The 20,304-nt window shown below is 35.7% G+C and overlaps 2 protein-coding genes across 4 annotated transcripts in view; both read right to left on the bottom strand.

The window, feature by feature from the left end:
• Positions 1–20,304, bottom strand: part of LOC113096652 (Fc receptor-like protein 5) — a 223,646-nt gene that overhangs the window by 131,651 nt on the left and 71,691 nt on the right. The window lies entirely within an intron of this gene.
• Positions 1,419–19,806, bottom strand: LOC113096662 (peroxidasin-like protein). 3 transcript variants are annotated; one of them, XM_026262081.1, is made up of 11 exons: positions 19,632–19,806; positions 14,579–14,614; positions 12,737–12,948; positions 3,351–3,423; positions 2,930–3,040; positions 2,701–2,781; positions 2,504–2,554; positions 2,353–2,418; positions 2,156–2,224; positions 2,003–2,080; positions 1,419–1,786 (listed from the first exon to the last, which is right to left on the bottom strand). In XM_026262081.1, the coding sequence occupies exons 1-11, from the start codon at positions 19,660–19,662 to the stop codon at positions 1,779–1,781; spliced, it is 816 nt and encodes a 271-aa protein (XP_026117866.1). In that variant the 5' UTR covers positions 19,663–19,806; the 3' UTR covers positions 1,419–1,778. The 3 variants fall into 3 exon arrangements, with proteins under 3 accessions (XP_026117866.1, XP_026117864.1, XP_026117865.1); XM_026262079.1 differs by lacking the exons at positions 12,737–12,948; positions 14,579–14,614; positions 19,632–19,806 and adding an exon at positions 7,620–7,870 and having other exon boundaries at positions 3,351–3,635; XM_026262080.1 differs by lacking the exons at positions 1,419–1,786; positions 2,003–2,080; positions 2,156–2,224; ... (3 more) ...; positions 14,579–14,614; positions 19,632–19,806 and adding exons at positions 5,275–5,556; positions 7,620–7,874 and having other exon boundaries at positions 2,592–2,781; positions 2,930–3,059; positions 3,351–3,635.

Here is a 20,304-nt window from a genome sequence, read left to right as displayed (position 1 = left end):
TGATGCTGAGTCATATATTATTCTACAATAATCAATAAGAGAATGTCTTGTAGCTGGACTCGGATTTGACGTAACGAGTGACATTTAGTAGAACCGCCCATGAATCTGGTTTCACTTAAGTCCGTTAGCGAAGTATAAATACCTGTTCTTCTCTGCTTGCTTATATATATATATATAGCAATTGTAAGTTGCTAGCGTCAGCTAAATGAATAATGTAATGTAATACAAGTAAAAGAAAGACATGTGGTGGTCAGAGGAATAATCGAAAAGCAATTAAATAAAGAATATAAAAAATCATTATAATTTTTAAAAGAACACTCACCGCAGAAGCAATCATAGATTATCAAAAGAAAAGAGCTAAAAAAGAGAAAGGTAATTAAAAACAAGAAGAAACCTGCGTGGCAAAGCTTCTGTAATACAATAGAGAGAGAAACTGAAGTAAATGCAGTTTGGTGTATGATAAAGAAGATGAATGGAAGTGACAGCTCCAGAAAGATCCCTGTGATGGAGGAAGGAGGGACGGAAGACATTACAAATAAAGATAAGGTCACAGTGTTAGCTCAAACATTTGCTAAAGCTCATAGCATTGAAAACTTAGATGAAGACAACAAATCATGAATATAAATAGAAATACTTACAATAAAAAACAAGATTTTAATAGTATTTTGGTTTAATTGTTTTGAATTAAAATCAGTTATTAATACTATGTGAAGTCATGGAAAAGGGGAACACAGACACCCCTCGGGGAACAAAACAAACACGGAAAAAAAATATCAACAGCTGTTTCAAATTAATAATCGAGATAATTCTCAGTATTATAAATATTTCCCGTTATGTGGCTGCACTACACACTAACACTCATATTGATGATATTTCTTAATCTTCTGGTTGTTTATCATGAATCTCATTTTAATATTTTCAGTTTCAAAGTCTTCTTAAAAGAAATATCGTCTCCTCACCTCTCACTTCTCTTCCTCTTTTTCTAGGAACTAGATGACGCTGATCATCATCTGTGAGCAATGTGATCCAGATACACTGTCAGTCACTGATCACACTTCAGGAATCTGTCTGTAATCTGCTGGACTGAGACGATCTCACACACCAACAGACCTTCATGAGTCTCACGTGTGTCTGGATCCTGATTTCTCTACATTCAAAGCAAGATGTGTTACTAACCTGGAATTACCTTTACCTGTGGTTAAAATAACCCTAACTGTGAGAACAAATCAGGCAAAGGGAGCATACAGACGTTTGTTAGTTTGTGTTTATTTAGCAAATATAAATCTGACTTCATTAACTGTAGCAAAGCAAAAAAAAAAAAAAAAAAAAAAGAAGAAAAAAACGTATGAAGTAGATGAACATATATTAATGTAAAAAGCAGTAGTTATGAATATACTGTATAAGACAATTTAATGTTAGCCACACAGTCTTGGTAAAAACCCAGACATTATTTAATAAGACAGAACATGTTATATTTAACTATCAGACAAGTGCACGATTACTGTTTAATTACTGTACAGCATCAGACGAATCATCTAATAATGTAATAACTTGAAGAGCAGTTTCACTTAAAGCTGTTAAACAAAAGAGCTCAAATGGAAAATGATTGAATATATATTACAGATAGATCTGTGTACAGACAATATGATAATATCTGTAAAGTATTTCAGTCAAGCATGTTCATAATCAGTTCACTCATTATCATTTCTGAAGCAATGCAAGCGTTACTGTGTCTGCGGCTGTGAATCTCTTTTAGTCGTCTGGTGTCTTCTCTGAACTCAGGGACCTTTAAACAGATCAGAGATGATGATTTATACAGGAGATGTGAATAATGAGATCATTCATTTGACATTTTATACTCATCACAAACAACTGAACCAAATAACTTAAAGTTTAAAATGTATAAGAACCAATTCATTCGTGTTGTCAGTTATTGTAAAATCATTGAACATCTAACAGAATACAGACAGTTGTGTTTAGATGCAGTTTGTCGTGTGTTAACCTTTGTCTTTGGTTTTCTTCTTGTCCTGTATATTGATCTGTGCGTAAGTCAAATCACTGGGTCCTGCAGGATTAATATCTACAAAACAGAAGATCAGTCAGATTATTCAGAACAATCTGGAAATATTGTACTTCAGGAAAAACTCAATCTCCCCTTTACTTTTGCATTTCTTTCCTCTTTTTCCGACTTCTGAGTACGTCACATTATTAGACTCTGCTTTAGCTGGAAAAATAGAAATGATTTATTATTCAGAAATAAATAAGCACTTTTGTATTTGGTGAATTAGAAATGAAATAACGTGGTTAAAGACTGATTATATTGTACAGGTGAAGTTAAGAGTGTTTCTGAACCTTTGTCCATCTTTTTCTTAACAGTGACCTCTGAATATGTGACATCTGTCAAGGGATCTGAATCATCTGAAACAAACAAAAGCCAACGTTACTGAACGATATCTGTTGATTTCTTTAATTATATCTGTATAAATAAAGTATAAGACTCAACCTTTGTCTCTCTTATTCACTTCAGTTCCGTCGTTATAAATGTGATCAGAATCTGCTGGACAGAAAACACACATTTGAGGATAAAAGCAAATATTAAATGAAGCTTATAGTGATACAGTCATCCAGACTTGGAAATACATGAATAATTATGTGTTGTATGTGTACGATCTCTTTTAATAATGAGTTACTGAGGCTGACCAGACTGTAGAGGAAAGTTCTCCAGTTGAGGTTGTGCAGATTGATTTGGGACTGATGTCTGATTAATGTTACGCTGCTGATCTAGAACAGAAACAAAGAGCATTATGATCACTCGAGAGGATCTGCAGTGACTCTTTAGTCTGATATTTAGATCTTCTCATGATTCTTTACTCAGAAACTTTATTGCTGCTGTTCAGTTGTATTAATCATGTTCTGAAGTGCTCCACACCTTTGTTCTTCTTGTATCTCCACATCAGCAGCAGTGAGAGGAAGAACAACAGACAAACACTCGATCCCACAACCACACCAGTGACCAGACGAGAAGATGAAGCTGCTGAGACTGGAGAACATGATCAGATCTGTTCATTAGTGACACACTGTATCATAATATTACAATAACACATCAAATCACTCATTATTTCAAGTCTTCTGACTTTACTCCCTGTGTCTCTGCTGGTTTTAACATTCATTTCATCAGAAAGATAGTGTTTATCTTTACATCCAGCACATTCTTATAAACCTTGTTTAATTAAAAAGGACGTGTGTTGAAAACAAACAAACAAATAAAACGGATAATTAGTTAATTGTAAATGCACCAGTTCATATATTGTAGTGTCTGGTAATGAGTGTTTATCACAGTATTTACTCACCATTAACAGACAGATTTATTGGTTCACTCTCCTGTGATGAGTTTGGTCTTTTATCTCTCTGTCCTCTACACGTGTACTGACCCTCATCAGATGTAGTTACTGCTCTGATAGTGAGAGTGTCTGTGTTTACAGTGTAACGATCAGACGACTGTAACTTTACACTGTCTTTATTCCACTCATATCTCCAGTCAGTATGATTAGACTCAATCACACACGTCAGATTGACCGTCTCTCCAGTGAAGACACGACTCTTTGGATCTACAGTCAGTTCAGTTTTGGGTAAGACTGTTAAGATAAAAACAAAGTGACTCAAACAGCTTTAATAATAATAATAATAATAATAATAATAATAATAATAATAATAATAATAATAATGTTTATAAACCATATATAATAAATAAAGTTTCTTAAACAATTAGAAAAGAAAAGAAAAATCAGCACCATTTATATATGTATGGTTTAATACAAAGGACCGAAAACCAAAAATAGGCTACTTTTTCATTTAAAAACATGAATGCAGTGGGATGGCCGGATGGAGAAAGTTCAGTAAAGTCTTGAAACATGTTTTGTAAAAGTTGAACTTACATTAATTCTACATGACTTTCTAAACATGACTCTCTTGTGCGAGACGCGAGTGCATTGCTGATAGATGTCTCTCTAGAAAATGTGATCAATATGTTCTGTGTGAACGGCTTGTTTCAGTTTTGATGTAAACCAGTTTCTTCTCCACATTGATGTTCTCTTTTTCCTCAATATTTAGTATGAACATCGCAGCAGCGCTGCATCGAGTGTGTTCACCTGGATAGACTAACAAAAAAATATAATGCGATGACACTTAGCCTACCGTCATCGTATCTCGTGTGCCACTGATAAAGGCTAAAATATAATTTGACCGTCCTCGTCCATGCACCATCTGCATTATGTCATTTTCATCATCAATAGGGCTTGGGCGCTGCATTGCATTCTGGGACATGGTGGCCATGTTGATGGCCTCGCGAATGTAAACATACAGCAAGTTGGCGAAAAGGTTGTGGGATTTATAGGGATATGCTAAATATGGATGCCAGGGACTGGTATGTGGACAAAATTGGCACTATTAACGGTTTGGATCCATGTGAAATTCCCAACAAAGAGTGGAGCACCGACGACGACTTGCTGCCGCACTTTTGCATCACAGATATCTTCGGCTACCTTGTGTGTTTTGTGAGCACCTACACTTCAGAATAGATCCGAAACTATAAGTCATTGAAGTCTCATGTACAGTTCACAAATGGATGGGTTCAGGAGCAGTAAATCATAAAGCCGACAAACAGTATACAGTAATCCAGTTTTCTGCGCTCTACCTAGCTGCTAGTTTAGTAACCGTTAGTGCTAACAACCATTCACACATGGACTTTTAACAATGTGTTTCAAAAGTGTAGTTAGTAGCTGTCAACTCTCCCGTTTTTTTCTGGGGTTCTCACGTCTCCCCGTTTTAGTATTTTCCTGTAAAATATCCCGTTAGCCCTTCAGTCGGATCTGTCAAGTCTCTGTGCTGTTGTCCTGTCGCTACTCCTTGCCCTTCCAGTGAAACAGCTGTTTTCAAAGCATCATTTTTCTTACGTGAAAGCAACCTTAGCGTGATGTTGGGCTTTTTAAGATAGCGTGGTTGTTGTGAGAGCACGATTTCACGCCAATCTGTAACTAAAGTCGCGTTAGACCTAGCTTCACAAATCACTGTGAGACACCAATGTATCCCTGAGCGAGACACTTAACCCCTAGTTGCTCCAGAGACCTCTGACATATATATATATATATATATGTAGCAACTGTAAGTCACTTTGGATAAAAGCGTCAGCTAAATGTGTAAATGTAAATATACTGATTTGTATATTTCAATATTGTCAAATAGGTTTATTTATGAGGACAATGATATTAAACTCACCCTTCACTGAGAGAGAAACAGAGCTTGATTCTGATGAGACTGATCTTCCTTCTATGTGTCCTCTACACCAGTAATCACCCGCATCAGATGATTCAGATCCTTCAATAGTGAGAGTGTTTCTGTTTACAGTGTGACGCTGAGACGACTGTAACTTTACACTGTCTTTACACCACTCATATCTCCAGTCTCTGTGATCAGACTCAATCACACACGTCAGAATCACTCTCTCTCCAGTGAATACTGTATTGTCTGGAGTCACAGTCAGAGTAGATCTGGGGAAAGCTGTGAAGAAAGACAAAAATATGAAGTGACTCAAACAGCTCTAAGGATGTAAATACTTTGTAAATATGCTACAAAACCATATATGGTTGACTCAAGCAAAATGACTCAAGCAACACTTATAGTAAAAAAAAAAATTGTAAATGGTTTACACAATTATACAGTTCATATATTACGTCATATTTGATAACATCAGTCATGTTGTGGTTTGTTCCTGTGGTCAGTTTTGTGCTCTCAGTGTTTTCTGGAGGCTCTGGCTCCGTCTCGTCCTCAGACAAACACCTCTGACTCGTCATAGAAAGCAGAATGAAGCTCCTGCTGAAGGAGAGCTGAACACCTCCAACTACAACCTCATATGAGGAGACACTGAATCTCCATCAACTTCAGCAGACGATCTGAAGACTTCAGCAACTCATTTAACATCATCATCTGGAAGTCACTTCACTCTCTCTGACTTCAGGACTAAACTCATCTCTATTGAACTCTGTGACTAAAGTAATCATTAGGTGTGTAACGATACACTCATGTCACCATTCACTTCAACACATGACACTGATCTCACTATATACTCCAAACAAGACTGAAACAGAGTTCAAATGACAAGTTTTATATTTAATTATTGTATCTAAAGCATATGATAAAAAAATAACAAAAATAAATGTTTATTAAAATGCTAAATGTGGTGTTATATCAGGAATGGAGTTGAAAAGGCTTTGGTTTGGTGCTTCTCTCTCATGAAGAGCACAATAGAGACACCAGAATAGAAATATTGAGGATTCACCAAATAATACAGTTTTATATTATAAACACATGCTTTCACTCTGACTACATATTTATTATATGTTTTAAATATCGCATTGTATTAAATAATGTATTTGTATTTAATTGATTAATAATAAATTAATAAACATAGAAGCTCAACGTCTAATGAAGCAGCTGATGAAAGCTGCTCTGGGTTTGAAGATGAATTATTATTTATTATTTTTCTGCTTATATTTTTTTTTAATATGTTTCTGTTTTCTTGATATTTTTTGTGAGGATAAATCCAGAGAATACAATATAATGCACTGTAAAAGTCATAATTCAGGAGAAATGAACACATTTGAGCATCATTAAACTGTCTGTGAATGAATCTCAATCTCACTTCAGCTGCTTCAGTTTCTTTCTGCAGTGGAAACATCAGTTTAGTTGATATTGATTTAATTTGACTAGTAACAGCCCTTTAACATCTTCTCAAATTATTACATTTTATTAATAATTAAGTAGATTTTACTTTGTATTAGTGAACTTGAATCATATAAAATGTAATTTCTTAACACAACCGAGGCCAGTGAAAAGCTGAGTTGTTAGTAATTGTGTAAAAGCTGTAGTCACAGAGTCTCTGAGCAGAAACATGAATGTCCAGCTCTGTGTGTAATCATAGAGACAGAGACTACAGTAAAAGTAAAGAGAGAGACTGTCTCTCCTCTGAACACACACTGATCTGATCTGATCTCACCTTCACTACAGCTTCTGATCTCCATCTATTAATACACTTATGAGCAAATATTGAGAGAAACAGCATCACAGTATCATGATCACTGTTATGAACTCACAATCATTATGAGGAAAATACTGCATTAAATTAAATATCTGGTTTGCTTGTAGTTGGTGTTGATTAGTAAAAATGTTTCCAATTTTCCAATCATATATGGAAATTATATTATCAATATATTATCAAAATCATATATGAGGTGGTGTTGGTGCAGTGGATAAGACACATGGTTTGGTGTGAGAGACCCGGGTTCGAATCCACTGTGAGACACCAATGTGTCCCTGAGCAAGACACTTACCCCTAGTTGCTCCAGAGACCTCAGACTTATATATACATATATATATATATATATATATATGTAGCAATTGTAAGTTGCTTTGGATAAAAGCGTCAGCTAAATGTAAATATACTGATTTATATATGCAGTCAACATTTCTGTTCTTTATTTCACATATTACAGTGTACAACATTTACATAAACTTTCAATATTGTCAAATAGGTTTCTTTATGAGGACAATGATATTAAACTCACCCTTCACTGAGAGAGAAACAGAGCTTGATTGTGATGAGACTGATCTTCCTTCTATGTGTCCTCTACACGTGTACTGACCCTCATCAGATGATTCAGATCCTTCAATAGTGAGAGTGTTTCTGTCTACAGTGTAACGCTGAGACGACTGTAACTTTACACTGTCTTTATTCCACTCATATCTCCAGTCTCTGTGATCAGACTCAATCACACACATCAGTCTCACTCTCTCTCCAGTGAATACTGTATTGTCTGGAGTCACAGTCAGAGTAGATCTGGGTAAAGCTGTGGATAAAGACAAAAGGGACTGAAACAAAACTATCAGTAACAATATTGTAAATGGTTTACACAATTAGTTCATATTTTATGTCATATTTGAAAACATCAGTCATGTTGTGGTTTGTTCCTGTGTTTAGTTTTGTGCTCTCAGTGTTTTCTGGAGGCTCGAGAAGTGTATTCCTGCAGAACCGAAGGCTGCAGTTTCAGGACCGCAACTCTGGGACCGCAGTTTTAGGACCCTAGTATTTTTGTGACAGCGCCACCTACTGTACTGGATCAACACTAATTAAAGATGGACGACATGGAAAGCAATCAGACGGTGAGTACCGATATTTAATTAAGTTTTATTTCATAATGTTTAAATGGTGCGAAGTTTACATAGTGAGAACTGCTACCTATGAATTAATAATTAATTCCCACCAAATTAAGAATTTGTGAGCTAGTTTTATGAATTACTACGACGTTAATTCGTGGCCATGATTTCATAAATCCTTGTTGTGTTTTAATGACGAAGTATTATAAGTGAATCTAGCCTGCACATTAATTAAACTTATCAGATGACAAGAGCATGGTTGATGTAAGGTTTGTAAGATTTACCTGCAGCTTAATGTTTTAGTGTGAATACTGGCTTAATAGTCGTTGTTTTACCATATTTATGTATAAAATATCTTTCATAATTAAACTGCACTGACTGTCTAGCTGCAGTATGTGTTAGCCTGTTGTTTTGCCATTGTTTTGCAATGATAAATGAGATGTTTAGCGATGTTAATAGCTTGCTACAATTTGGCCTAATCTGCAGGTCTACTCCACATACAGTCCATTGCTATCATGTGTTAGTTTCTGTCATGTTCTGCATGGCCAATATGAAGTGAATTTATGGATTTGGTTAGGCTCATTGTAGGACAGATGATTAAAAAAGGCACTAGGGATATTTTCATGATCTCAAAATATTCTAACAAGTAGACTCTCTCTTTTTCAAGATACATATAACAACCAAAAAAGGGAGATCCCTGCCCGAACTGAAGAGATGCACCACACGCTGGAGCTGTTGTGATATTGTTGCAAAAATTACATTATCTATTTATTTATTTATTTATAAATAAACATTCTTGAATCATTCTTGTGTCTTGTCTTGCCTCTCAACAAACTTTTAAAATATGAGGAGACACTGAATCTCCATCAACTTCAGCAGACGATCTGAAGACTTCAGCAACTCATTTAACATCATCATCTGGAAGTCACTTCACTCTGGATTTAATAATCCATTCATAAAAACACACACTTGCTCCATTCTTGAATTAATCTGCCTCTGAATAAATAGACTGAATGAAAGACATATGTAAAAGTAGTACATAATTGCATTTCCCCCCAGCATTTGAGATATATTATATGCATGTAATTAAAAGAAAATAAAAAATAAAAATAAATTAAACAATTCTAAGCTGATGACATTATTTATGTAGCTGTAATAGACAGAGGGTCTAAGAAATGTGGGGGTGCTAAGAAAATAAATGATATTGATGATATCAGAGTCACTTAATAAAGAAATGGGGCTAAGTTATATACAGTATACTGTATATAAAATGCAGGATCGTAACGGCCATAGACATCGAGGGGGACAAGTCCCCCCAATTATTAAAAGTGACCAAACTGTCCCAAGTACACCCGGCTGCAGCCTGCAGATCGACCCCACACCTACTCTGATTGGTTCAATCGTCTTTCATTGTTTTTAATGTTTGAATCATTTTAAAAGTTTTAAAATTGCTTGTTTTATTTTTGTTATTATTTTTCTTCATGATTATTTTAGTTTCTTTTATGTAAAGCACTTTGAATTACCATTGTGTACGAAATGTGCTATAGAAATAAACTTGCCTTGCCTTGCCTTCATAGACTTACATGATCGGAAATGTGTGTGTAGTTGGTGTAGGACGGAGAATGCGGTTTAATAAGATAAAAACGCTGTACACTTTTACAAAGCCTTTACTATAATGCAGCTTTTTATTGTTAACTTGACTCACTATGTCTGATTTATTGAATCAAGAGATGTTAGCTGCTGCAAGTTTACTCATCTTGAACAGATTAATTCACAAATGAATAATTGGGAAAAAAGCACACTTATGGTGAAAGTATGTGGCTTTATGCATTAAAACTGTGTGAAAAGACCAAACTCAGTAAACTAATTATTAATAAAGCACTCTATTCACAGACAAGCAGATATGAGCACAGAATACGAACACAATGCGTTTCATTTCCACCCATAACCTGCTTGTCTGTAAATAAAATGTGTTATTAAACATGTTTACTGAGTTTGGTCTTTTAAAAACACTGTTTTAATGCATTAAGCCACATCAAACGTAGAATGTCCTGAATCATTCCAGCTGATTGAAAAGAATCATTACACACATTTCCTGTCATGTAAGTCTATGAAAGATGATTGAACCAATCAGAGTAGGTGTGGGGCGGGGCTGCACGTGTAACCCCGCCCCAGGTGCAGCCCCGCCTCGATCTGCAGGCTGCAGCCGGGTGCTTCTCAACTGTCCCCCAGTATTTGAAATGATTTGAAATGATCTGTTTTACTTCACTACACACTGCTCTTGTTAGGATGACAAAACCTTTACGAGTTATATCTTCAGCCTGCTCTGTGTCTGCTGTCTAACAGCTCATCAATGTCACAATAACTGAGATGACCAATCAAATCAGAGTGGGCGGGGTTTACACATAGACGGAGCGTGTATATGGCTGTCCACGGGGACTTGGGACAAAAATGTCCCTGTACAAACACATATAATCTATTCATCTGTTGCTAAAAAAGTGAATGTTATGGAGTTATTTTACAAAAAACAATGTTGAGAGCACGAATCTCTCCGCTCACGAGCAGATTTCCTTTGCTCTAGCACAAAACTGGACATGTGTGCTCAGCATCAGAGCTTGAACAGTGAGTTTAACATTGAAACAAGACATCGAGGTCAGATGTGGAAGTAGCAAATCATTAAATATCTGTCCACTGTTTTTTATGTAAATAATAGAGAGATTGTCCAATCTAAAAACTATTCAATCTGATTCTGAGTGAAGGCTACTTCTTTGACATCTGGAATCAAAGCTTGATATCATCGTTAAAGGCTTGATAACATCTTTAAAAACTGAGATAAATTTGATCCAACAACTACTGTTTGTGTTTGGCATCTGTGTGAGCAGCAACCTGGGAAAGTTATTCTGTAGCATCATAAATGCTCGACAACAGTGAAGGACGAGAGAGGACCAGGCCTGGATTTATTTTGTGTTTGTGGGGCTGTCGCTCTGTTTTGTGTTTATTTTGTAATTAAACTTTCATTTGATTGTCTGTCGGTTCCTGCCTCCTTCTTCCCGTGACTGTGGAGTTTTTAAATTTTTACATAACAGAAGTTTACATAAGATTCAAAATTAAATTCCAATTGCATTAAATTGTCTCAATGTCGTCTTATAATTATTAATATTAAAATTTAATAAAACTTATGATTAGGAAGTAATTCACACAAATTGTTCTCTATTTCTCAAATTCACTTAAATTGAGTCTTTCTCTGTCCGTCCTCAGCCTAACCACAGGCTTTACTCTTCTCCACAACGGTAACACTACAAAACCAACAGAACAGAAACCTTTGTAAACTCTAATATAACACAACATTTAAATACTAACTTATGTCCCTCTATGTTAATGCTGGGAACTGGAAAACGCAATCATTTTAAGTTCACCTTACTACAACAAAATTTCAGTTTACAGAACTTATTTAAATTAAGTCCAATGAACTTACATTATTATTTGAGTGCAATTAACACATTTTATTTGATTAATTTCACTGTTCAGTTTTACAGTGTAGAACAAAACCAAAACCAAAATCTCTCAGAAAAGATCTCAGTGAACACAACACATTTTCATTAGACACTAATCAGATAACACACACATCACACTAAAACCAGCTGGGTTTGAAAATCACATCCACAGGGAACTTTAATCATGCTGTGAATGAACTGAGAGATAAAGCATCTATGACCATCTATGCCATAAAACTACAATGTCCTGCTGATAGAAATCCCTGTTAGAATTTGGCTGAAAATATTAGAATCAGAAATTGAGCTCATTGCCCTCGATGGTGAGGTGTGGGGTCCACTGACAAATCCCCAAAAAAATAAAAAAAATTAAAGACCCTGCATGCAGAACTCTGTAAAATTAGATGTGCACCAGCACACAACAAATAATGCATGCAGGGCAGAATTATGTTTTACTGAAACAGCCACGTTACAGAAACAGCAGAGCATTGATAGATCTAGTCGTATTAATTCAGCTTCAGCAAGAAACTCATTCACTCGAGGACCATCGAAGACTTTCTGGACATTTCTGATCTAACTGAGCTGCCTGACTTTCCTCTCATTGATTTCTTCTGCCATGAATCAACAAGTGTTACAATCTCCACTGATCTGTGATGATCCTGGAGGATCTCTGAGTCAGTTTCTAGAATGACACTCTTACACTCTTTGTGTGACACTGATGTTAAAGAGGAGAGATGTGGAGAGGAGACTGATGTCTCTCCTCGTCTGATTCACTGCAGGTTTAATCTGATTCTCAAACAATCATGACACTTACTGTCAACAAGTCTGTTATTGTCTGCTCTCTTTAATTTAACAGTGTTTTATATGTTATGCTGAGAACTTCAGGAGCTTCTAGATCCATTGTCACAACTGAATCTTATTCTCATGTAGTAGAGAGAGTTTAGGAAGATGATGATATTAAACTCACCCTTCACTGAGAGAGAAACAGAGCTTGATTGTGGTAAAAGTGATCTTCCTTCTATGTGTCCTCTACACATGTACTGACCCTCATCAGATGTAGTTACTGCTCTGATAGTGAGAGTGTCTGTGTTTACAGTGAAACGCTGAGACGACTGTAACGGTACACTGTCTTTCCACCACTCATATCTCCAGTGACTGTGATCAGGCTCAATCACACACTTCAGTCTCACTCTCTCTCCAGTGAATACTGTATTGTCTGGAGTCACAGTCAGAGTAGATCTGGGTGAAGCTGTGAACAAAAGAAAATAAACTCTGAATATCTGACTTCATAGTTGATAGTGATACAAACATGGTTAAAATTTACTATTTTATGATAAAAGTTGTAATAAAATGTTTTTATTTGTTTTTATTCATTCATTTTGTTTTGTCAATTCAGCTGTATTTTGAAATGAGAAAGTTATTAAAACATTATTGAACAGTTCTTGTTCTGGTCGGTAGGTGGAGCTGTTTTCAGTCAGAGGTTTTAATAAATCATTTATTTTAGACATCATTATGGTAATAATCTTCAGAGAAAATGGTAAAGTTGATCTATCTTCTAGGTTCTGTTGTCAGACTCCTTCAACTAACACTGTATTGAATGAACATCATTAAGTTTAGTTAGTACACGAGATCTGAACCTGATGTGCTGCTGGTTTAGGACAGGGGACCTCTAACTTTTCGGGGCCAGGGATCCCCTCATAATTTTTTTTATAAAAATGCTTTTAAAAAAGAATTTAAGTATATGCTTTGTACTCTTCGATGTTGGAACTTAATTTATTTTTCCTTTTCTTTTCTTTTCTATTATTTTCTTTTCTTTTCTTAGTTCTTTAACTGTAGTAATCAAAAAGTATATTCACGTAGTGAAATCATAAAGCTTATATACTAACAGTAATTTTTTACAAATATATAGTCACATGAATTTTATTTCTCTCTCAGCGGTCATCAGTTCATGTCTATGGGTCACAGTCGTCCAGTGCTGCACTTTGAGAAACCTTGATTTAGTTTGAACACTCCTCACAGATCACATGATCAAATACTGTTTCTTCTCTCTTCTCTTCTGTAATATCAATCACTTTATCAATGATTTTACTCTACAATTGGTTTACAAAGTATACATGAATGAATTACATTTTTCAAAATACATTATATATATATATATATATATATATATACACTGTATGTATACATATTTATTTTATTATTATTTATTTATTTTATTTTTATATATTTATTTGTTATTATTATTTTTTTATGTAAAATCCAGCATTCACTCATAGAGAACTGAAGATGAACACCGAGCCGAGCCAGATAATGAACAAAAGACTGATTCGTTCTCGAGTCAAGAACCGTTTCTGTCAGACGCGTCCGATTCGAGAACCGAGGAGCTGATGATACTGGGCATGTGTGATTCAGCGTGAAGCAGACCGACACACAGAGCAGCTGAACCGAACTGATTCTTCTGGTGATTGATTCTGGACTGATTCTGTGCTAGTGTTATGAGCGCGGGTAAACTGAAAGAACCTTTCTTTAACCGTTTTATTGAATCGAACTGTCCGGAAGAACTACTGGTGATCCGAAAACCAATGCAACCAGTTCTTGACTCGAGAACGAGACAGTCTTTTGTTCGTTATCTGGCTCGGCTCTGTGTTCATCTTCAGTTCTCTCTTCACAGCAGTTCAGTCAGTGTACTGTTTGAGTAAATTAATTACATTTTACACATATAAATAATGCTGAGTGAAGATGAACAACAGCAAAATATGGAGATGAATTATCAGCAAAGAGACAAATGTGTGATCCTCATGTGATCCATGTAGACAAATAAACTACTACAACACTATTCATATTTAATAAATCAAATGTAAATCAGTAGAGCACAATACCATGAGTGAGTCCAGAGTGGATGAAGGACATCAGCACTAAACACAGAAGAAACAGATATGAATCATTTCCATTGGTTCAACACAATGCAGATCACAGAAACATGTCTAGAGTTTCAGCTGAAAGTGTTTCTCTGTTTTGATGCTCCATGAGAACCGATGGAGGATATTCTCCATCATTTAACACACACAATGTCATCACAGCATGGGTCTAGAATACACTCAACCTGTCCCTCCACTCCACATACTTTTATTAAAATCTACATTTGTCTCACACATTGTGAGTGGATGTAAGGCATCAGTACATCATTGTACTTTGTACAAAATGACAAACTGCCCCTCATTGTCAGTGAGGAGGCATATACATTGGCTTATTTTTATTTATAAGTCTATGCTGGATATGTCTCCATCTTATCTTTGCTGCTATATGTCACGTAATGTTAGTTCTTATAATTTACGCTCTGGTAATATGTACTTGTTATCTGTACCTACAGTTCGTACAGAGCTTGGTAAGAAGGCTTTTAGTTATGCAGCCCCGTCCACTTGGAACACATTACAGTCTAAATTGCAATTGCAAACTCTGATTTCTATTGGTGAATTATTGGTCACTTTTTTAAAAATAATCTAATAGTTTTAAACCTATGGTTAAATTGTACTTTTAAGTAGTCGGATGTTGATGTTGTTTGTTTATGTATCTGAGGATATTGTTTAAATGCATCTTGTTGTTGTGTATATGTTTGGGGATCATATTTGTAATTATGTGCTGTTTAAAATGCTGCCATTTTGGCCAGGTCTCTCTTGAAAAAGAGGTTTTAAATCTCAATGAGATCATCTGGTTAAATAAAGGTTAAAAAAAAAAAAAAAAAAAAAAAAAAAAACATGTTTTCAGTCAAGTGTGTTCAGGTCGAGGTTTTCAAGCGACAGATTTAAATTAAAGAGACAAAATAGTTTATGAATGACCCGGCGTCTTAATTGTATCAGAAATGAGCCGATGTGAACATTATGGAGCACTAAACACTCTCATGCAGTTTATATTTCATTCACAGTGGAAGCTGGAGTGTGTTCTCGTACAGAAAGTCAAATACAGTAATTAATTGTTGTTCAGAAGACAGAAATAACACAATATTGATGTGCGATGTTTCCCTTCTAGCAAACTATCAGCTATCGAAGCTAAGCTGAATAAAAACAGAAACATTCACACTGATGAAACATGAAGACAACAAAATATGTGATTGAAATAATATAATATATAATTATATATTAATATAATAATAATATTTGGCAAATAATGGTTTATGTGTATGTCCTCTTCAGGTAGGCTAAAAAAATAAACTATTTGAAAAATGCAGTGCTAATTGATTTGTAGTATTGAAATGATAAAAATATATTATCTGCCCTATTCATTACATGTACATTTATTCATTTAGCTGACACTTTTATCCAAAGCAACTTACAATTGCTATACATGTCAGAGATCGCACGCCTCTGGAGCAACTAGGGGTTAAGTGTCTTGCTCAGGGACACATTGGTGTCTAACAGTGGATTCGAACCCGGGTCTCTCACACCAAACCATGTGTCTTATCCACTGCACCAACACCACCTATTCTGTGATCAAAATAAGTGTATAAACCACTTGTAAGTATATAAACCACTCATAAAATTCCCATTAGAATTTTTTTATATAAATATAGAAAACAAATGATTGAATATTTTCCATCAGTTTATTTGATTTAACCAATTAAAAGAGATAAGGAAAAATATAAAAATAATAACCTGTCCATTAGACAAAAATAGTACTATATCCTTACACACACACACACACGCGCGCACACACACACTGTATTGTACTGTAGCCTACATACTGTACTGGTTGAATAAACCCCGACAGGGTGATCAGGACCCCGACGAGAAGCTTATTACACGGCTACTTGACACATTAATAAATAATTAGACGCAAAATATTGATTTGAGTTTAAATATTTGAACAAGCGTCTGTGAAGACAGCAGTTACGAGCAAGCGGCAAATTCAAACTAAACTGACATTTAAGGAAAACGATTCAGTCAAATCACGTATTACACAACATTACACCACAAAATAATTAAGACAATAAAATAATTAAGACGAAAATGTTTTAAAACCTTACCAGTTTGTTAGTTCTCTTATAATTCATTACAGCGTACAGAACAATCGTATCAAAATAAATGGCAGCTGGGTTTGTACGAAACGAGAGCGAGTCCGCGATACCAGGATGACATAATTAAACAATTGTACACAATATTTAATTGAGTTTTAATATTTTATTAACTAAACAAATGCAAAAGCAAAGCAAGAGTATAGCGCTGACTGCAGTAACCCGGATGAGCCGTTGTTATTAGCTTCTACAGGTTGTTATCCAGAGATAAATGACCAATCAGAATCAAGTAATCCACAGAGCCGTGTAATATATATATATATATATTAGGGGTGTAACGGTTCACAAAATTCACGGTTCGGTTCGATACGATACACTGATGTCACGGTTCGGTTCGGTTCGGTTCGATACGTTTTAGATACAGCAAAATGTAAAAACATCTCAACTTTTCAGAATGCCGCAAGCGCACCGTGGGTCATGTGACAAGAACCAACCAATCAGCTTCATCCTTTCCCGTAACAACGTTGAGAGCTCAGCCAAGATGAAGGATCAGCTGATCATAGTTGTATATGGATTGCAATTTTGAAATAAATTTAGTAGCAGAGCTACTGCAAGCGATTTTTAGAGCTGCAAATCCATTTATCCTTCGCTGAAATTTCCGCGTCTCATGGAGAGAGCACGTCATTGTTGCTTAGCAAAGACAGACGCCTCATGAGCGCTTCTGCCCGAGCGCTTTGGAAAGGAGGAGAAAGACGCGCTTAGCGTTTTCCATGCGTTTTTAGGCACGATATGTGAACGGCCCCTAAGGCGCTCGCTCACTCAGCACGCGCTGAAGGCTCGTTGCAAAATGTCGAATGCCTTTAACAGACCAGAAATATAAGATCCTAAAATAACCAACAGGTCTGGTGTTTGGGTTGGATTCCCTGTAAGCTATAGTTTCTAAATGCTGCAGGGATAGTTTGCTGCGTGCATGTTTCTCCTTTTTTTCGTCTTTTCCCAGATAGTACTGACGCATATATCCCAGATATTCCCGCTGGTTTTTTTTTTTTTTTTGTAATCCCGCTGGTGTACCCTGTCATGTTGCAGATGCGACATACCGTTGTTTTTTTATCCACCACTCTCTTGCCATCACCATTATAGCTTAAAGGGAATCCAAAGTGCACCCAAACACCAGACCTGTTGGTTATTGGAGGATCTTCTCATTTCTAGTCTGTTAAACGCATTGGCTATTTTGCAACGAGCCTTCAGCGCGTACTGAGTGAGCGAGCGCCTGCTGAGTAGCCTAACATAAACATATAAGATGGTGTTTTTTTCTTCTTCGGGAGTGTCAGGGGCGTTGCCTGTTACGTTGTTTGGGTTATTGGGCAACCTTGTTGAACGCATATCATTATATTTCTCTCTCTCTCTCTCTTTTTTTTTTTTTTTTCAAATATAATTAATTACTCCAACGAACCGTTCGGTATACATAATGCGTACCGCGTACCGAACCGAAAGCGTCGTACCGAACGGTTCAATACGAATACGCGTATCGTTACACCCCTAATATATATATATATATATATATATATATATATATATATATATATATATATATATATATGTATGTATGTAGTAAAACAGTTGCACACTTGTAAACACACATTACTAGCAGATATAAACATTAATGTGATGAATGTTTCTCATCATTGTCTCTTCACTGGAACAGAAGACCAAACCACATCAGGTCAAAGTGTTTGAGACACAGCCTCACTTCCTGTTTGACTCTGACAACATCGACTCCTCCCTCGTCTTCCGTTCAGGACATTCAGGGATCATTTACTTTTTTTTCCAAATATACAAGTTAATGTTATTACATTGAAATAAAACTTACTGACTTTGCTCACACATTTCCCCTCCTTGTTAACAACTTCACCACATTTTTTTGTAAAAAAAAATGTCCCCTTCTTGTTACACTTTTGGTGTTCCGTGTCAAAAATGACCAGCCTACAGTAATTAGCTTATACATCTCTCATTATGCTCTATATCACCAAATATTAGATTCAATATGTTTGTCACCTTTTTTATTTTAATTGGGACAGAGTTGTATTATTTTTAAGATTGATTGCAGACATCGTTGATCTGAGCCTAAAGCACACTAGTGTGATAAACAGTGCAAATTATTTTCATATTTTATTGCTTACTGAAAAAAAAATATCCACGAATAATGTTTTTATTTACTCTCAAAAACTGAAGTGCATAAGACCAAGATGAATGCCACCTAATCAATCAGTTCCAAAAAATAAAACAAAAATACAAAATAAAAATGGTGGTGGATGGTGTTGGTGCAGTGGATCAGACACATGGTTTGGTGTGAGAGACCCGTGTTCGAATCCACTGTGAGACACCAATGTGTCCCTGAGCAAGACACTTAACCCCTAGTTGCTCCAGAGGCGTGCGATCTCTGACATGTATAGCTATTGTAAGTTGCTTTGGATAAAAGCGTAAGCTAAATGAATAAATGTAAAAAAACAACAAATCCTGACCTAATTTAAGAAACTTTTGATATTTTGTGATAAAATAGCATAATAACTTGACTTGTGTTCGGTCACTGTTCTCAAACTCTCTGAACCTCTGATGGAGAGTCTATTGAAAAATGAAATGAACTTCCTGAAATATGAAGAATGTGTATTATAACAAAACCAAGCAAAAGCACACGTCCACAGAGCCTCCATCTTTCACAAGCAGCACAGATAAATACATGTTCTCTCAAACTCTGGATCTGATCCACACGTAACATATCATCACATTAATCTGAACAATAAAGAATATGATAAACAGCGAGACGGTGGATTCATAGACCCTCCTACACACAGCACAAGCATTAATCTTCAGCTGAATACTGTATTAAAAACAGAAGATAGTGTAGAATATAATGAAATACTCACAGAGTGTGAGAGACAGTGCACTGGAGCCCATACTGACACATTAACAGACTGTTTGAACTAAATCAGACACTTCCTGCTTTTCACACTTCAAGAAGAGATGAGGGAGGAGACAAACTCTACACACAAATACATCAAGAAATAGGAAGAAAACCAGACCCATTCGAAGATATTTACTCTTTTAGTGCATTAAAGCTGTTTATCTCCTTGAAAAGAGAAAGTGTTCAGTAATTGTTCTCACACTGCTTTGTTTTGTTCGTTCACAGCCAAAGCCTCACAGATTATGAACAGATCAGAGAATAGCAAGTAAATCATGAGCTGACTTCTAATGTAGTTCTGTTCATGTAAGACCCGCTCTTATCTGAGTTATTCTCTCATCAACAATTACAGCGGCTCGATTAATGACAACTAAACCACATTTACACAATGATCGATGTAATGAATAATTAATACAGTTTATCTGTTATTATATTCTGACATTATCTAAATATTTTACTTTTAGAAGTGAGAAGTAAAACCAGGAGACTCTGAATCTTCAGCAGTTTTCTTTATATCTGTTTGATGCTCATGTCATTCAGTCTAATAAAGCAGACACATGTTAGTTTATATAGATTTTAGAGAGCAGTCCATAAACAAAGGATGTAAACAGTTATTAGGAGCCTGACCAGTTTCACGA

The sequence above is a fragment of the Carassius auratus genome, unplaced genomic scaffold (genome assembly GCF_003368295.1).
Source record: "Carassius auratus strain Wakin unplaced genomic scaffold, ASM336829v1 scaf_tig00216014, whole genome shotgun sequence".
Lineage (NCBI taxonomy): Eukaryota > Metazoa > Chordata > Actinopteri > Cypriniformes > Cyprinidae > Carassius > Carassius auratus.
This window is presented reverse-complemented; position numbering and strand designations above follow the sequence as displayed.